The sequence below is a fragment of the Myodes glareolus genome, chromosome 2 (genome assembly GCF_982192425.1).
Source record: "Myodes glareolus chromosome 2, mMyoGla1.1, whole genome shotgun sequence".
NCBI classification, from domain to species: Eukaryota; Metazoa; Chordata; class Mammalia; order Rodentia; family Cricetidae; genus Myodes; species Myodes glareolus.
The window spans coordinates 56,237,658-56,254,019 of record NC_142027.1 but is presented as its reverse complement, the minus strand read 5'-3'; the positions used below and the strand labels follow the sequence as shown (position 1 = coordinate 56,254,019).

The 16,362-nt window shown below is 39.0% G+C and overlaps 1 protein-coding gene across 1 annotated transcript in view; it reads right to left on the bottom strand.

Annotated features, from left to right (window-relative positions):
* Positions 1–5,937: 5,937 nt before the first annotated feature.
* Positions 5,938–16,362, bottom strand: part of Myh15 (myosin heavy chain 15) — a 148,977-nt gene continuing 138,552 nt past the window's right edge. The window contains exons 39-40 of the mRNA XM_087897259.1: positions 8,197–8,292; positions 5,938–6,078 (exon numbers count right to left, since the gene is read on the bottom strand). Of these exons, the coding sequence (XP_087753385.1) occupies positions 5,938–6,078; positions 8,197–8,292 (237 nt within the window). The remainder of the gene's footprint in view (positions 6,079–8,196; positions 8,293–16,362) is intronic.

The following is a 16,362-nucleotide window of genomic DNA, read 5'->3' as shown; positions in this document are numbered from 1 at the left end:
AAACCCCTTGCCAAATTCAATAATATGTGGTATCATATTTAGTTTAAGAAGGTTAGGTAATTAGAAGTCTATGTGGCAGGGGCCAACAGGAAACACATGCATCATTCAACTACAGTATGAGACCAGAAGGTAGAACATTCATCTCTTCAACAGGCCAGAGAATATGAACCAGGGGCAAACTAAAATTTAAAGTCACAGGACATCACAATCATTTCCCAAAATATAGATGGAGGGGGTCATATAAAAATCATTGCCTGTCAGGTCAATGGCCTTCAGTGTGAGGAGTCAACCAGAACAAGGTGACCTTAAAGGGAAAGATTTGGAAGAAGAAATGCCCTATGGAACTCCAGGCTGAGGGCAAAGGCAACAGATGCATTGATGGAATCCAATGCAGTAAGACTCTCTGTCAGTTAGTAGAATGGGTTCTGGTTCTGGGGAGCAGTCTGAAGATAAAGGGTAATGTAACATGAGGGCCTGCTTGTTGGGGTTTATGTGCTACCCAATTCCCCAAAGCCGACAAGCCCCAAAGAAAATCAGAGATCTCCATAAGGTTATAAACTGATTGGCCCATTAGCTCAGGCTACTTATTATTAGCTCTTGTAACTTATATTAACCCATTATTCTTATCTATGTTAGCCATATGGCTTGGTACCTTTCATAGCGGGGTAGGTCACTTGTTGCTTCTTTGGTGATCTGGGCTGGATGTGGAGGGAGCTTCCTGCTTCCCAGAACACTTCTGTTCTCATTGCCTCGCCTCTACTTCCTGTCTGGTTGACTCACCTATACTTCCTGCCTGGCCAATCAGCATTTATTTAAAACATGATTCACAGAATACAGACAATTCTCCTACACCAGGGTAAAACCTGCCGAAGAGTATTTCCCTGATAATAACAATATTTACCATTATTAATGATTTAATAATTATTATTAATCAATCAATATTTTACACTTCTGAAGTTAGATGAGCTGAGACTATATTTGAGCTCTTTTCCTAAATCCCACAAAGTATAACCTACTGGCAACCCTGATTGTAGTTTCTGAGGCAATGCTTCATGTGCTTTCTGGTTTTCTTTTTCCTTTTTGTTCCTTTTCTTTCATCCTACTTTAAAAAGCCCTCAACATAGTGTACAAGGAGCCACATCTCAAGGAGAAAAAGCAGAGCTTCCCATGAGAAGTGATGTTAAGGTTTTGACCAAGAACCCAGAAGAAATACGTTGCTATGAGCTAATTCAAAATCCAACTATTGGTGAGAACAAGTGGAAGTCACACCAGAGAAAAAGTGATGGGCCATGGCCCCAGACTGAAAAGGCTGATGTAATAGGATATTTTGTTCTTCCTGTATATCCATGGTTACTTCAGCTTAGCCAAGTAGATTTAGGATGGTTAGTTAGTTAGTACTGGGGCTCTCAGACAGTAGAAATGTCATCATCTCTAAGATTGCTCTGGGAATAGCTTTATCATCTCAAGGGCTGACTCATCTGGAATTGAGTGATACCTGGAAACATCAGGCCAGCAAAGCTGGTGCTGCTGGCCATTATAAATTCTGATCTTGTGGGCATATTGGTAATTAACCCTCTTATGGACTTAGATTTGCATACACATTTTATGAAGGGAGAGAAGATAGGCCAGCTGCTAGAGATGTTTGAAAGTCCCTTAAATTTTATTTTTTTGAAAATTGTAATTTGATTACAACATTTCTCACTTCCCTTTCCCCTCTAAAATCTTCTCTTATAACCCTGCTTTCTCTCTTTAAATTCATGGCCTCTTTTTCGTGAATTGATGTTGCATGGATGCATTTTGTGTGTGGGGGGGTGGGAGGGTGGGTGTGTGTGTGTATGATTTATGTGAAAACAAGTGTCTAATGTGAATGGATGTTAAGTCACCACTCAAAACAGACTATCTGTGATCTAGTCAAGATTTTAACTGTGTAGTTAGTGAGAAAAAAGCAAACTCTGAAATGTGAGGTGACTGTCAGCTGGTCTAATTTTTTCTTATCAACAGACATGAGTTTTAGAGTCTTGTACTTTGTACCTGGTTTGTTCATTCTTAAGTGTTTATACTACAGTGTGTGACAAGTGTTCATAAATAGCAAAATCAAAAGTAAAAAAAAAAAATACTAAAGCCCCTGTGCAGAGCAAAACTCCGGTGAGATAATGTATAAATTTCTGAGTATTCTTGGCTCCTTTTACTTCAATTTTTTTCGAATGAGAGAGATTTTAATAAATGAATGGTTGACAGTGAATTTAACTTGGATGTCTTTGAGACTGGAGAGATGAAGCAGCAGTGAAGAGCACTTCTGCTCTTCTAGAGGACAGCAGTCTGGTCCCCAGCACCCACGTTAGACCCAATGAACTCTTCTGGAGTCTGCAGGCTCTCGCACTGTATGCCATACACTCATAGACAAACAGAACACATAAGAGTAAATCTTTTTTTTTTAATGGATGTACAATCTCCAGCTGAAGGCTCTGATCCTCTGGTTTTCCCAAATGGTGTGTAAAATGTGGAAGATATTGTCCCAAATGGTGTGTAAGTTTAGAGAACAGTAAGTTGTCAGATTTTTAGGATTGACAGGGTGAAACACAAAACTTCTACTTTCAGCTTTAAGACACAGACATTTTTCTTAAAATGGAATATTAGCCTAGTACTATATAATTCAAAATTTATTTTTACATAAGCATTTAAAAATTACTACAGAATATTGCCGTCACATGTTACCTGGTTAGCGTTTTCTTACAGGGCTGTAATCAACAGTGAGCTCACTGTTTTAGATTCAGCATGATAGGCTTACTAGCACCTCACCCAATGACTCCTCAGACCCCTCTCCCTCACATCTCAACACTCTAATTTGGTGTACCATGCTTCGCATGACCTTGACATTTAGAAGGATCAGCCAAGCAGCACCATTGACCTCCTGCTGCCTCAAACACAGGGTGCATGTCAGATGGAATGAGAAGTCTGATTGATTGGATAGGAGAAAATGTTCCTGGGGATTCATGAAGAATGCTGATTTCAAAAGGACATAGGACAAAAATGAAGAGAGTTCTGAGAACTACTGAGATTTTCTCTAAACCATGAGAGTCAAATTTAAACACCAAAGTACAAATGTAGAGGATGCGAAACAAGACCAGGCCTTGCTCCCTTGGCAGCATTGGAAACCAGAATTGATCTTAAAGTATCCCATGTGAGTGAGGTTGGGGAGGGAGGAAGAACCACCAAGGATGACAGAGAATAATATTTATTGTCAGGAGTCACCTTTACACATGGCTGTGAGTGTTGGGTCTGACATGGCTGTAGTGAGATGCACAGGGATGTCGAGAGTAAGGGGAAAAACTATTTCCAAACTGTCTTCATCCTTGGCTTCTATGGCAAGGCTGGGTGTTCCACAGGTGAAGCTGGTGCTGGTCATCTTAGAACCACCCACATGCCTGCAAAGTTGACGAGACTGGCAGGAGGAAGGAAGGGAAATGATCCAGGGTAGTTGATTACTGATAGCTTGTCTTGGGCCTAGGGTAATATTTTTGAGATTATATAATGACTTAAAGCACATAAAATAGAAACTACTCCATTTTTACCTACTTAATCTGCTACAGACTTTTCTTGTGCCCAACTTTACTCTAGAATCATCCAAGGAATGATATCCTGGAGCATGCCCCTCCTGCTTAGCTCCACAGCCACAACCCGGAATTGCACAACTTGTCTCACTGACATGAACATTGCTGATGTGGGTATAGTGTATAGTCTACACAGCCAGGTGGCCTACATGTGTCTTGATTTACAGGTTTAAAGGGTCTTACTATGACAATGCCTGCTTTATAGTGCTAGGAGATATCAGTTGTCATCAAGATATAGGGATGACTCAACCAAAGTAAGATAACTTCAAAAATCATTGTTTATCATGTACCACACTCTATGGATTATAGTCTAAGGGTTTCTTCTATGAGTCCTGTGTATGAAGATACAGAAGAAAGAGTAAACATGCCTTCTTTTCTAGTAATCAAAATTGATTCTTACATCCATTTAGTCTTTTTGTGTAAAATTTTAGAGAAAAGGTCTCATGACAATGAAATAAAAAAGTCCATCCATCATCCAAGGAGCAATGCTATTCCCTTAGATCAGTATATTTTGTTCATCATCTTTTTAACTGGATTTTCATGCCATGTAAATATTTGTTTCTTAAGAACTTTCCTCCAGTTGTCATTTTAGAAAAAGAAACTCCTTAGTCGTCTCGAACCTGCAAAACAGAATATATGTATCAGTGTGTTCTATGCAATTCCTGTGACTGAGTACTAGAACATATGCAGACCAGACCCACATGAGCTCCTTCCAGAGGGAAACTGACCTTAGTAGCTCTCCTTGGGCTTCCAAGGCAGGAAAGAAAATAAGGCAATTATCTGTCTTGCAAAGCTGGCCCTGGTGACTCACCCCAAGAACATGCTCTGTCCCTATCTCTGCAACCCCCACATGGGGAAAAGATTCTGCAATCTTCACCGGTTTGCTCCAGACACAATTGCACCAGGAAACCCATTCCCTGTATTGAAGACAGCTGAAGGATTTTAGGCTTTTCTTCTGTGAATGGGGAACAATTAGTCATTGCACTGCCCAGCAAGGTTTTCCTGTTCAGCTCCTGCCAAAAGCAATCTCTACCTCACTGGTTTTATTCATTCACGGACACAACGATTACAGGGTGAAATTGATGGGTGTATTTTGGAGGCCCTGTGACCTCCTGCAGCTGAGTACAATTGGAGCACACTGGAGGTGCCTCCCTAAGCAAATCCTTTGTATGGCCTTGCTGGGCAGGATCTGACCAGGAGCCCCTGAATCAGTGGGGTAACACTTCTCCAACTGAGGCCAGCATTCAACAACTAAAGCCAGCATTCAAGCCACTCCCCTAGAGTCCTTCAATTGGGACCTTAACTTTGAGACAACTGTTCATACAACAATGAGAAATCTCTAGTGCTGTCAGTGACTCAAGCTTCTCATACTTACATATGAGCATCTTCCATGTAGCCAAATTTTAGCCTCCTTCAACAAGGTCGATATATATATATTTATTATCGGCAATCCTATCAGCTTACCTCGAGGGACTACTAGTAATTCATTTACCAGGATTGAGAAGGCTAGGCATGCACCAATTGTTGAAAACAAATGGAGGATGCCATTTGTGCTAGAGACTGTGCTAACTGCTTTTCAGACATGTTAGAAAAGGTAGCTACTATTTTATCCAATTTCTTTTAATTCCCTTCTCCTAAAGCCAGATGTAATGTAAAAGCCATGTTTTACAGAAAACCTCAGCAAGGAAGCAAAGACTCCTTGGCCCTGCCAAGCGTCCACTTCTGAGTTCACTATCACTCATTCTTCCAGTTTCTCATTACAGTGAAGCACTGGCCACCACTTCTGTATTCCAGTGGCTATTCAACTAACCACAGGGACATGGGACGATATTTCTGTGCTTTGGGAAAGAACCAGAAGTTGAATGACTGAGACTCCACAATTTATCGTCATTCCCTGGCTCACTACTAACCACCTTCTCCCTAGGTCTCAGTTTTGACCTGATACAGAGTCATGAGCTTGCCTTCTGTGAAAAGAATTCACTCTGAATTTCAAGGCCCATTTGTGCTTTTAAAATCACCTTTGCTGTGTGAATTCCTGAGTATTCTGCAAGAATGAATTAAAGGTTGAAGACTTAGAGCTTACTAGTTAATCTGGGCTGAAAGATTTGAAAACTAAATAGAATGTCTTTCCAATTTAAATGTTTAGCAACACTATATTACCTTGAAAAATATAATTTAATAAACAGGAAAAGAGTTTTTATTTTAGCTTGTTTGGCTGTTTTTTTAAAAAATATTTGTAGAAAAAAATCAAGGCATTTCTTGCTTTATTAATCCATGCAATGTTGTGGGCCCTAAAGCAACAGGCTGTGAGGTTTTTCGGAGTAGATCATACCTTTTTTTCAAATTCCTTTGCTTTAGCTTTGAGTTTATTGACCTGAGATTCTGCTATCTCTGCCCTCTCCTTGACTTCGTTCAGCTCATATTGCTGCTTCCTATACTTGGAAAGGTATTGATTAGCTTGAGCCTCCTGTAAAAATGAAAAACACAGAAAGTGAGGATGCTGCTATTCCATCATCATATTCTCTGCTCTGAAATGAGAGACTTGCAAATGGAAGGGACATAAACTCAGTCTTGAATAGAATGTGTTGTTTCAGTGTAAGACACACAGGCAGGACTTAAGAGCAGGACTGGAGGCTGGAGAGTTTACTCTGAATTAAGGGTTCTTGCAATTCTTCCTAAAGACCTGGGTCTGTTCGCTTGTTTCTTTCTTTCTTTTGATATTTTTGACAATTTAATTTATATATAATGATGTTTTATAGGTTGTATCGCCACAATATGAGGTGTGTTGAGTCTTCTGTGGTAGACAATATTTTTTCCCTCTTCCAACTCTCAACCATCGCAGTTGCTCTTGACTCCTGATTAAAATTCAGAAGCTTAATCCAAAGATTAAGTGCTAGTAAGGTATTAAGATCTGCTGAAATACTCGGTAAAAGTAAGAATGTGAGTTAACTACTTTTAAAATAATATGTAAGAAGTGTCCTTTTGGATATGAGGATTGTCTCACAGTTGGAACTTTGAGTGAGTGAAATATTTTGAAACAACTTGAGGCAATAAATGTCAATTAATTCCCACAAGAACAGACATGTGTTTAGATAAAGAAAAAGAGGGGTTGGGAGAACAAATCTTTTTGGACTTCTGACCATTCGAATGAAAATATCTCACTGTTGCACAAAAATAATAGTGTTAAAAAGACAGCGATTGTAAGTGGTTCTGTTTGTCTTTATTTTACTGCTTGATGGTCAGGGTATATGCTGGAATTCAAATCAGATTTCTGTTTGTTCATTAGCCCCATCTCCCCAATGTCTCAAATTTTCTTGTTGGCATTTAGGCTCTGTGAGCTTTTGAGGTTTGAAGATTGACCCCTGTTTACCTTAGTAGGAAGTGGTCAGCCCATGAACCCAGATCTAACATGATTATCACTTAGGAAGAACCCCTGAAGATTTTGTTACTGGTGACTCAAGAAATAGGAAGCCACCTTAAGGTTGTTGTTGCCAAGAATGGCAAGCAGTGGGAAAGGTGAAGATGCCTTTCTAGGTTTGGGATGCCCAGACAAAAGGGCAGCTTGTGCACAAATGAGTTAACTGGGAGGACAGCTGCAACTGGGTATTTCTGAATACATGCATGGTAAGTCACAGCTACCTCTAATTCAGTTTCAGAGGATCTGATGCCCTCTTCTGGCCTATGTAGGTACTAGAAAAATCACATAAAGATTTACATAAAATCTTTATATAAAAATATTTGCAAGCAAAATCTCATGCATTTAAAGAAAAATGAAACCAGAAACTTCTTTTTAAGAGTTAAAATAGAGACCAATTTTACAGCTGCTATCCCCTGGAAATTCAAAATTGGTGTTCCTTTCCACCACCAAGTACAGGTAGTACAACTTTCACGCACTTGTATACTAGAGCAATCACAATTAATTGGTTTAAAGTCAGATTCAAATCCTAACCTACCCCTGGGTATAAGTGGTTGTCCTTTCAAATTATGAATGAGTAATTTTTGAGTATAGTAGCAAACCAATAGTTTCAGAACCCCTCAAAATATTAGTTGGTATACACTAACACCTTCACACAGTACCTAGGCTTTTAAATATTACTTTAAGGACTCTGAGGATTATGGAAAAGGTAAGCTGAGGCCAGTAAAAAAAATAGCAAAGGAGGATAAGGACATGTCAATGATGGTGGTTTTCTTTATGCCTTGTCCAGATTCATCAGAAAAAAATGTATGACAAATTTTGATTTGATTGTGTTCACCCAAAGTCTAGAACTGAAGGAGTCCATGATGGAACCTTGCAAAATTTGCCAGTCCTGCATGACACACTGATTTTATTTGGCTCATTTCTGGTCCTAAATAGGCTTGAGTATAGCCACCTGGTGAAGGGAGAGAAGTATGGTTTCTGGCAAGGAAAAACAACACAATTTTCCTTCCCCACGCCCTCCCACAAGCCACAGTGCTAACTTATATAAAAGCAGGGAACGGCAGATGTGATGTCCAGATGGCTGTCTCTGCTGAGCTGCTTCCTGAGCTCAGAGCATTAACCAAAAGCAGTGGCCGGGAAAGCCATGATGCTGCAACTGGCACTTACCGCTGCTTCCACTTGCTGTTTGTAACTTTGCACCTTCAGCTGAAGTTTCTCAGACAGAGCCTGCATCCTATTCAGATTTTTCTTATCTTCTTCTGCCTGAAATGCATAGGCATGCATGGGAAAATCATTTGAAGGATCCAGTCATGCACACTGAATGTATTCTCACATGAGGAAGTAAAGGTTGGGAATTTTTTGTAAGTATTATCTGATAACGGTGTTTTTAAAACTACATTTATCTCTATTCATCCTAAGTTTTGAAAAAGTAATGAATGGCTCTGCAAAATGCAACGACTTGTCTCTTGATCTTTACAGCACCCCGCCAGCCTTTATATAAATGGAAGTCAAGGCTATTAGGTTTGATATATCCTTCAGCATTTTCATTCCAGATAAGCTATACTTGCCTGAGATTGCTTACTAGGAATAAAATTTATTATTACAAAAGCCATTTATGTAAAGTGGAAAGCCAACTCCATCAATCCAAGCAATTCAACACCTGAACTTCTGAATTGGCCCTTGGCTTCATGTAATAAACTAGAAAAGCCAAGTTCCTCGGAATTGTGTCATGGGCTTCAGCAAAGATGGCGAGGGAAGGTCTACACACTGTGTGGATCTCTGTGTGGCCATCATCTTCAACGCTGTCATTGTCTAGCCTTGAGCTGGAGAAAGGAGGCATGGGGAGGTAGGGTTCCTCAATAGTTCTTCAGGGAGCCTTTTACATTCTAAAAAATAAGCATGTTGAAGGGACTCTTTATGCTCCTGGCCCACTTCCCCCACCCCCAGAAACACTGAAATATTTTCATTTCAAAGCTGTTAAACTTCCAAAGAAATCAAGTGCTTCAATGATCTTGTACCTTGTAAATATTTGTCACTTGTATTAGTTTAATAAATGCTTATTGGCCAGTAGTCAGGCAGGAAATATAGGCAGGATGACCAGAGTAGGAGAATTCTGTAAAGAGGAAAGGCTCAGTCTGCAGCCATCACCCAGATGCAGAGGAATCAAGATGAGAACGCCTTATTGATAAAAGGTACCAAGTAGCATAGCTAACACAGGCAAGAATTATAGACTAATTAATATGTAAAAACTAGTTAATAAGAAGTCATGGAGCCATCAGAGGAGAAAGATACAAGCTGCCAGCCAGAACCTTGTTGGTAGTCCACAAGTCTCATGGCAAAATACAAAATAATAGAAATGAGTTAATTTAAGATATAAGAGTGAGCTAGAAATATGCTATTGGTCAAACAGTATATCAAATAATATGGTTTCTGTGTGATTATGTTAGAGTCTGGGTGGTCAGGGAATGAATGAGCAGACTCCCCCAACAAATGGTTTCCATGTGGATAACTATATCCACATAAAACCTGAGAGAGCTTGGGAAGTAATTCAGACACAAAAGAACAGATTTAAGCATGACTTCTTGGTAGCAGCATTTTCTCAGATGGGTTTTGTTTTCTAGAGGCAAGTGTGTCTCATTTAAAGGAGGCTTCCTGATTCAGCTTTAGCTGAAAATACCTTGTTGCTCTTTTAAGAGGCTCCATCACCAAACACTTAAATGGTGCTTATGAATAGCCAACAGCATGCTTCTTGGTGGTGGCAAAGACCTTGAATCTCCATAGAGTTCGGCAATAAACCTGGCTTCTGCCAGTACCTCTGCCATGAAGCTAAACTCTCAGAAAGCTAAGAAGTGGGGTGGATCCAGCTGTCAAAGTCACAACTTTAATCCTAGCCATATAGCTTAGCAAATTAAAGACTCGTGTGGTCAGAAAAAGAGAGCTATACAGTAAAGACAGATTCAGATCAAAAAAAATCTAAACAGTTTACAGTGTGTTTAAGAATATATGTATGCGTGGGAGAGAAAAGAAAAAGGATAAAGTTCTAAAGAAAAAGAACAAGAGAAAGAAAGAAAGGAAGGAAGGAAGAAAGAAAGAGAGTAGTAGTGTCATACACCTTTAATCCCAGGACTTGAGAGGCAGAGGCTGAGAGAATCTCTGTGAGTTCAAGGATAGCCTGGTTGACAGAGTGAGTTCCAGGACAGCCAAAGATACATAGAGAAACACTGTCTCAAAAAAAACCAAAAACTTAAAGAGAAAAATAAAAGAAATAGAGTTTAAAATAGAGCCACGTAAAGATGGAAAATACACAGATACTGTATGTTATTGTGTTGTCTTTGAATTTTTTGATGGCTGAGGTAGGAGAAACTGCTGCTAAAAGACATTTGATTATAAATGCTCCTGAATTAATTCAATATATGTATTTTAAAAATGCCTTAACTTCAAAATTTAAGTCAAAAGATATTACTTTGGAGAAGATATTTGACTTTGTTTCTGCAGGAAATGAGAGGCAGTGGATTCATTCTGAGTTAAGAAAAATCAGGTTTGACCAAGGAAGAACCCCTGAAAAATCTCCGACAGGAGCTGATGGCCCTGATGATTTAACATTTCAGAGGATCTCTGTTGGAGTTTCCTCTGAGTTCTACATTAAGAATAGTCACAGAACTCCTGGTTGAGATGATCAAGCCTCACGGAATATTTCAGTCAGGACCTAACCATAATCCTAAATTTTCTTTAGGTCCCCATAAGATTATCAGTGCCCCCAATCAGCAGGAAGTAGCCTAGAAAACTATGCCCACATTCCCAAAAAAAATGGATTATGAGTGTTTGTCTTTGTTTAGCGTGTTGATTGCAAGTTGTTATGTATAATGGTCAGGAAAAAAGCTAAACAAAGGAGAATAGATTCAGAGTTCTTCTTTTGAAAAGAAAAAGGGGAGAAGAGAAGTGCTGTGAGATGATGGTCTTATACCCTGTAAAGATTTGTCACTTGTATTAGTTTAATAAATGCTGGTGGGCCAAGTAGCCTCACCAGAAGTATAGGTGGGATGACCAGAACAGGGAAACTCTGGGAAGAGGAATGGTTCAGTCTGCAGTCATCACCCAGATGCTGAGGACACAAGATGAGAATGCCTCGATGATAAAAGGTACCAAGCTATGTGACTAACACAGACAAGAATTATGGACATATTAAGATGTAAGGATTAGTTAACAAGAAGCCTGAGCTAACAGGCCAACCAGTTTATAATTAATGTAGGCCACTGTGTGTTTCTTTGGGGAGTTTACTAGGAAAAGAGAACCATAGTTGTGTTCTTCTAAAAATGACATTTTTTTCAAGTCACACCTGAGAATGGTCTATCACAAATATACTGTCTGATAGGCCAAAGTGTATCTTGATGTTAGAGAAAAATGGATTAAATTGATTCAGAATCAACTTTGAATATTACTAAAATAGGTACTAATATCAATCAATGTGAGGAGCATTTTAGAATCTTTTTCAACTTACAGGGTCCTGACCTAATACGCAGGGTACTGCTCAGGGGGAATCATCTGACTTGTAATGGAGTGGGAACTCTCAATGTACTGTAGAGGCACTTGGAGAACAATAAGAAATGCACCCCTACGAATCCCTGGGACCCTATCCTTAGCCAAAGGGTGTGTGTGAACAGAACAGCCTGAAAGTCACTTCACGAGAACACAAGTCAAAAAAAAAAAAAAAAAGAAGCTCAACTCTAAATTAGGACATGAGAAATGTCAATATTGTTGAGAAATAAAAAAACAAAATTAAGTCACAATAAATCAAAAATGAAATCTTCACAGCAATGAAAATAAAAGGTTTGGTGCTTAAATCTATAATGAAACTGTTTACAGAAGAAATCAATAAGAATAATCCATGAACAAATAAAAAATACATTATCAATAAATGATATTTTATTATAATTTCCCAAATGTAGTAAAGGGTCACAAAATGCCATTACTCTATGGTAGATACTTTTTTTTTTTTAGCTACATCAACTATGACTTCCAGAGCTCACTGTTTAAAAGAAGTGTCAAGCTCATATTAGAAAAAGAACCAGGTATTTAGCCAGAAAGCAACTGTCAAAGGGTCTGGAGAGATGGTTCAGCAGTTAAGAATGCTCTTTGCTCTTACAGAGGACCTGGGTTCAGTTCCCAGCACCTACTCATTGGTTTACAACCATCCAGAGTTCCAGTTCCAAGGATCCAACATCCTAGTTACAAATATTCAGGTATCAGGCATACATGGTATCATATATGCATGCAGACACAACATTCAAAGCACATAAAGTAAAAATAAATATTTTAAGCAAGGGTCCAAGTAGTACATTATAACTAAATTAGCTCCATTTGATACAACCACGATGTCCTGCATTCTTACCAGCACTGTGTTTCCTGCTGTAGGGAAAAGGCATTGACATTTCTAATGACTTCAAGAATTAGAGTCTGCATTAGCAATGTCAAAGGAGCTGTACCAATGTGCCTAAAATGGGCTTGGCTTTTTATCAGAGTAAGTTATATCGTGCAATGTGAGAAGGCTAAAAGAAAATTTGGGAAATATGTACTCAACACTGCAACAGTCAAGCACAAAAGAACCATTTGGTCAGCCGGGCAGTGGTGGTGCACACTTTTAATCCCAGCACTTAGGAGGCAGACACAGGTGGATCTCTGTAAGTCTGGTCTAAAGAGTGAGTTCCAGGACAGGCTCCAAAGATACATAGAGAAATCCTGTCTTGAAAAACAAAAACAAACAAACAAACAAAAAATCCTATTTGATCACTAATACACAGGTATGTTGGTGGTCAATGGAGAAATAAAAGAGCTACTTTTTTTCCACTGAGTGTGTGGCTGAAGAAAAGACAGACAAAAGACCATTGCAAAAGAACCCTAAGATAATTACCAGGGCATTGTAAATTTAGCAAAAGCTTTTGAGACCTCAACAAGCTCCTTAGAATCTTTGAAACACTAAAGGGTTTACATGAACACAAAGGAATGTTCGTGAGCATGATCTTCATATAAGCAAATCTATGAGATAAAAAAAGAAAGCAAGCAAATCACCATGAACAGGTTCCTCAAAAGAGTTATCTCTCCTCAAGAGCAGAATCAGAAAGATCCTTCGTGAGAGTATTCCAGAAGGATTCATTGTCATATGAGATGAAATGCTATATATGTTGCATCTAAAGGCATTAGAGTAAGACAAGATATACAAGTGAAAGGTACAGGAAGATACTTAACAAGCCTGACCCTGACCATGAATAGGCCTAGGACAATACGTGTGTCCCCTGTCTTCCCACCTCTCTCTCATATAATTTGTTTATATTTTATGTTTGTTGGTGTTTTGCCTGCATATATGTCTGAGTAAGGATGTCAAAAGCCTTAGAACTTGTGTTAAAGACAGGTGTGAACTGCCATTTGGGTACTGGGAATGGGGTTCTTTTTTTGTTTGTTTGTTTGTTTGTTTGAGACAGGGTTTCTCTGTGTAACAGTCCTAGCTTTCCTGGAACTAGCTCTTGTAGACCAGGCTGGCCTCGAACTCACAGAGATTCTCCTGCCTCTGCCTCCCAAGTGCTGGGATTAAAGGTGTGCACCATCACTGCCTGGTGAGTACTGGAAACTTAACCCAGGTCCGCTGGAAGAGCAGCCAGTGCTCTTAACCACTGAACCATCTCTCCAGTCTTTAATGTGTGTGTGTCCTAAACAACAAAATAATTATAGAGAAAAAACATTCTATATACATGTATGAAAATGTCGTGAGACCTACTACTCTGTATAATTAATATATGCTCATAAAAGCAACATTAAAAATAGAAAAGACTTTGAAAAACAGGAACAAAAATAATGGATCATAAAAATATAGTGCATATTCATAGAGTAACTGTATTCAGATAAAAAGAAAATGAAATTTGCAGGAAGATGAATGGAACTGACAGTGTTATATGAGTAAGGAAAGCCAGGCTCAGAAAGACAAACACCATATGTTCCCTCATATGTTTCTAACTGAGATATATACATTATATTCTATCAATCTGTGTGGATTGTGTGGAAGTTAAGTGTAGGTAAAAACCAGGAGAGTAGGAATGGGAACAAAGAGGCATTAAGAGAGCAGGTGGAGAGGGTAATAGAAAATGTCTGACTTGAGAGGAAAGGGGAATAGGTGGAGTAGAAGGGCTGAGTGGAGTAGGAGCTGGGAGATGGGTGGTAGGAAAAACCAACCACAACTATGTATGAAAATGCCATAAGGAAACTGGTTATTGTGTATGCTAACTAAAAATAAACTTTAAAAGAATATAAAAGGGAAAATATACAACTATACAATTGCTTAAAGATTGGGGATTACTATGAGTCAAAGGAGTTAAACTAATGCATTACACTGATCTAAAGTTAAGCAAGGAAAATTAAAAATAATGTTTCATAAATTCATGGTAACCAAGATTCAATATCTACAATACAGTATAACCAATATACTATAGTAATCAACATACTGATAAAATCTACAGTACTGTATAATTATATCCTGGATTTATTCATTCTCTCACCTAAGTAACTTCTGATATATTAAGAGCCATAAATAATAGTGCACTACCTATAAGGTATACCATTTTTAAAGAGTATCATTTTGAAATACTTTCCTTTACCTTTTCTAGGTTTAGACATGTTATAAACAAATATTTGACACTATAACACACTGTCTACAGAATTAAGTACAGAGAGATGCTGTGGTGCAGGAGAATTGTCTGTATTCTGTCAATCATATTTTAAATAAATGCTGATTGGCCAGGCATGAAGTATAGGTGGGAAAACCAGGCAGGAAGTAGAGGTGGAGCAAAGAGAACTGGAGTATTCTGAGTGTGAGGCTCCCTCCACACTCATGTGCAGACCACCAAAGAGGCAGAATGTAACCTGCCCAGCTGAGAAAGGTACTGAGCTGTGTGGCTAACGTAGATAAGGGTAATGGGGTAACATAAGTTATAAGAGCTAATAAGTAGCCTGACGTAATGGGTCAGTTTAAAACCTAATGTAGACTCCCTGTGATTTTCTTTGGGGCTTGCAGGCTTGTTGGGGTACCAGGTAGGACAAAAACCCCAACAAGCAGGCCCCTTCATGTTATAAAATAGCACCCAACGTGAATAACCACATCCACAGAAAGCTTGCATATTTCTTTATTAACCTTGAATTTTCTTAACTCGAATGAGAAAGGAACAACAGCGGCAGAAAGACATTGGATAATGGAAAAGTCTGCTGAACTAAATCAACCGGTTTATTTCAAAGATGTGCTAACCTCTCAATGGAAGCCAGGAGATGTGCTTCGTTGGGGAAGGGGTTTTGTTCTTGTTTCCACAGGAGAAGAAAAATTGTGGATACCATCAAAACTAATAAAGTTTCGATTTGAAGAGGAGAAACCTCTTGGAAAGGAGAAATGACAGCACATCCACAATGATCATAATCATACAGGTGGTAAGACATAGAATGGGGGCAGTTTTGTTCTTATCTCCACAGGAAAACATTCATCTTTGAAAAATTCAAGGGACCCTGGATGTTTGAATACTGACAGATGGAAAAATCACTACCCAATAGGGACTATCAGGAAAACTGAATAGGTTCTGTAAGTAAAATATACTAAATCATATTTCTAGATTTATAGAGTGTAGCATGAGGGCCGGCTTGTTGGGGTATCTGTCCCGCCTGGTACCCCACAACCGGCAAGTCCCAAAGAGAAATCACTCACAAGACTCCATAAGATTATAAACTGATTGGCCCATTGGGTCAGGCTTCTTGTTAACTCTTATAACTTATGTTACCCCATTATCCTTATCTATATTAGCCACATGGCTCCGTACCTTTTTCAGCTGGGCAGGTTACATGCTGTCTCTTCGGTGGTCTGCACAGGAGTGGCGAGGGAGCTTCCTGCTTGCTAGAATACTCCCAGTCTCTTTGCTCCACCTCTACTTCCTGTCTGGCTTTCCCGCCTATACTGCCTGCCTGGCAGCGTTTTATTAAAATACGATTGACAGAATACAGACAATTCTCCCACACCAATAGAGCATGTTTTGGAGTTGGACTCTGGCTCAGTCCCTCTCTATTTCCAAGCCTGTTGTTAAAAGAAAAACCCAGAGTTTCTAGAGTTTCTGTCTCATGTCAAGAGCCATGATATGGGACAGAAAGAAATATGAGTTTAGAAAACATCTTTGCTTTTCTTCATATCTATCATACCTTTCATTGAATATATCTATCATGCCTTTTATTGAATATATGTATGTCTGTATATGTCTATATGATTAATGTTTAAGTTTTCCAGAATGAGTTTTCCTGCAGTGACATTTGAAG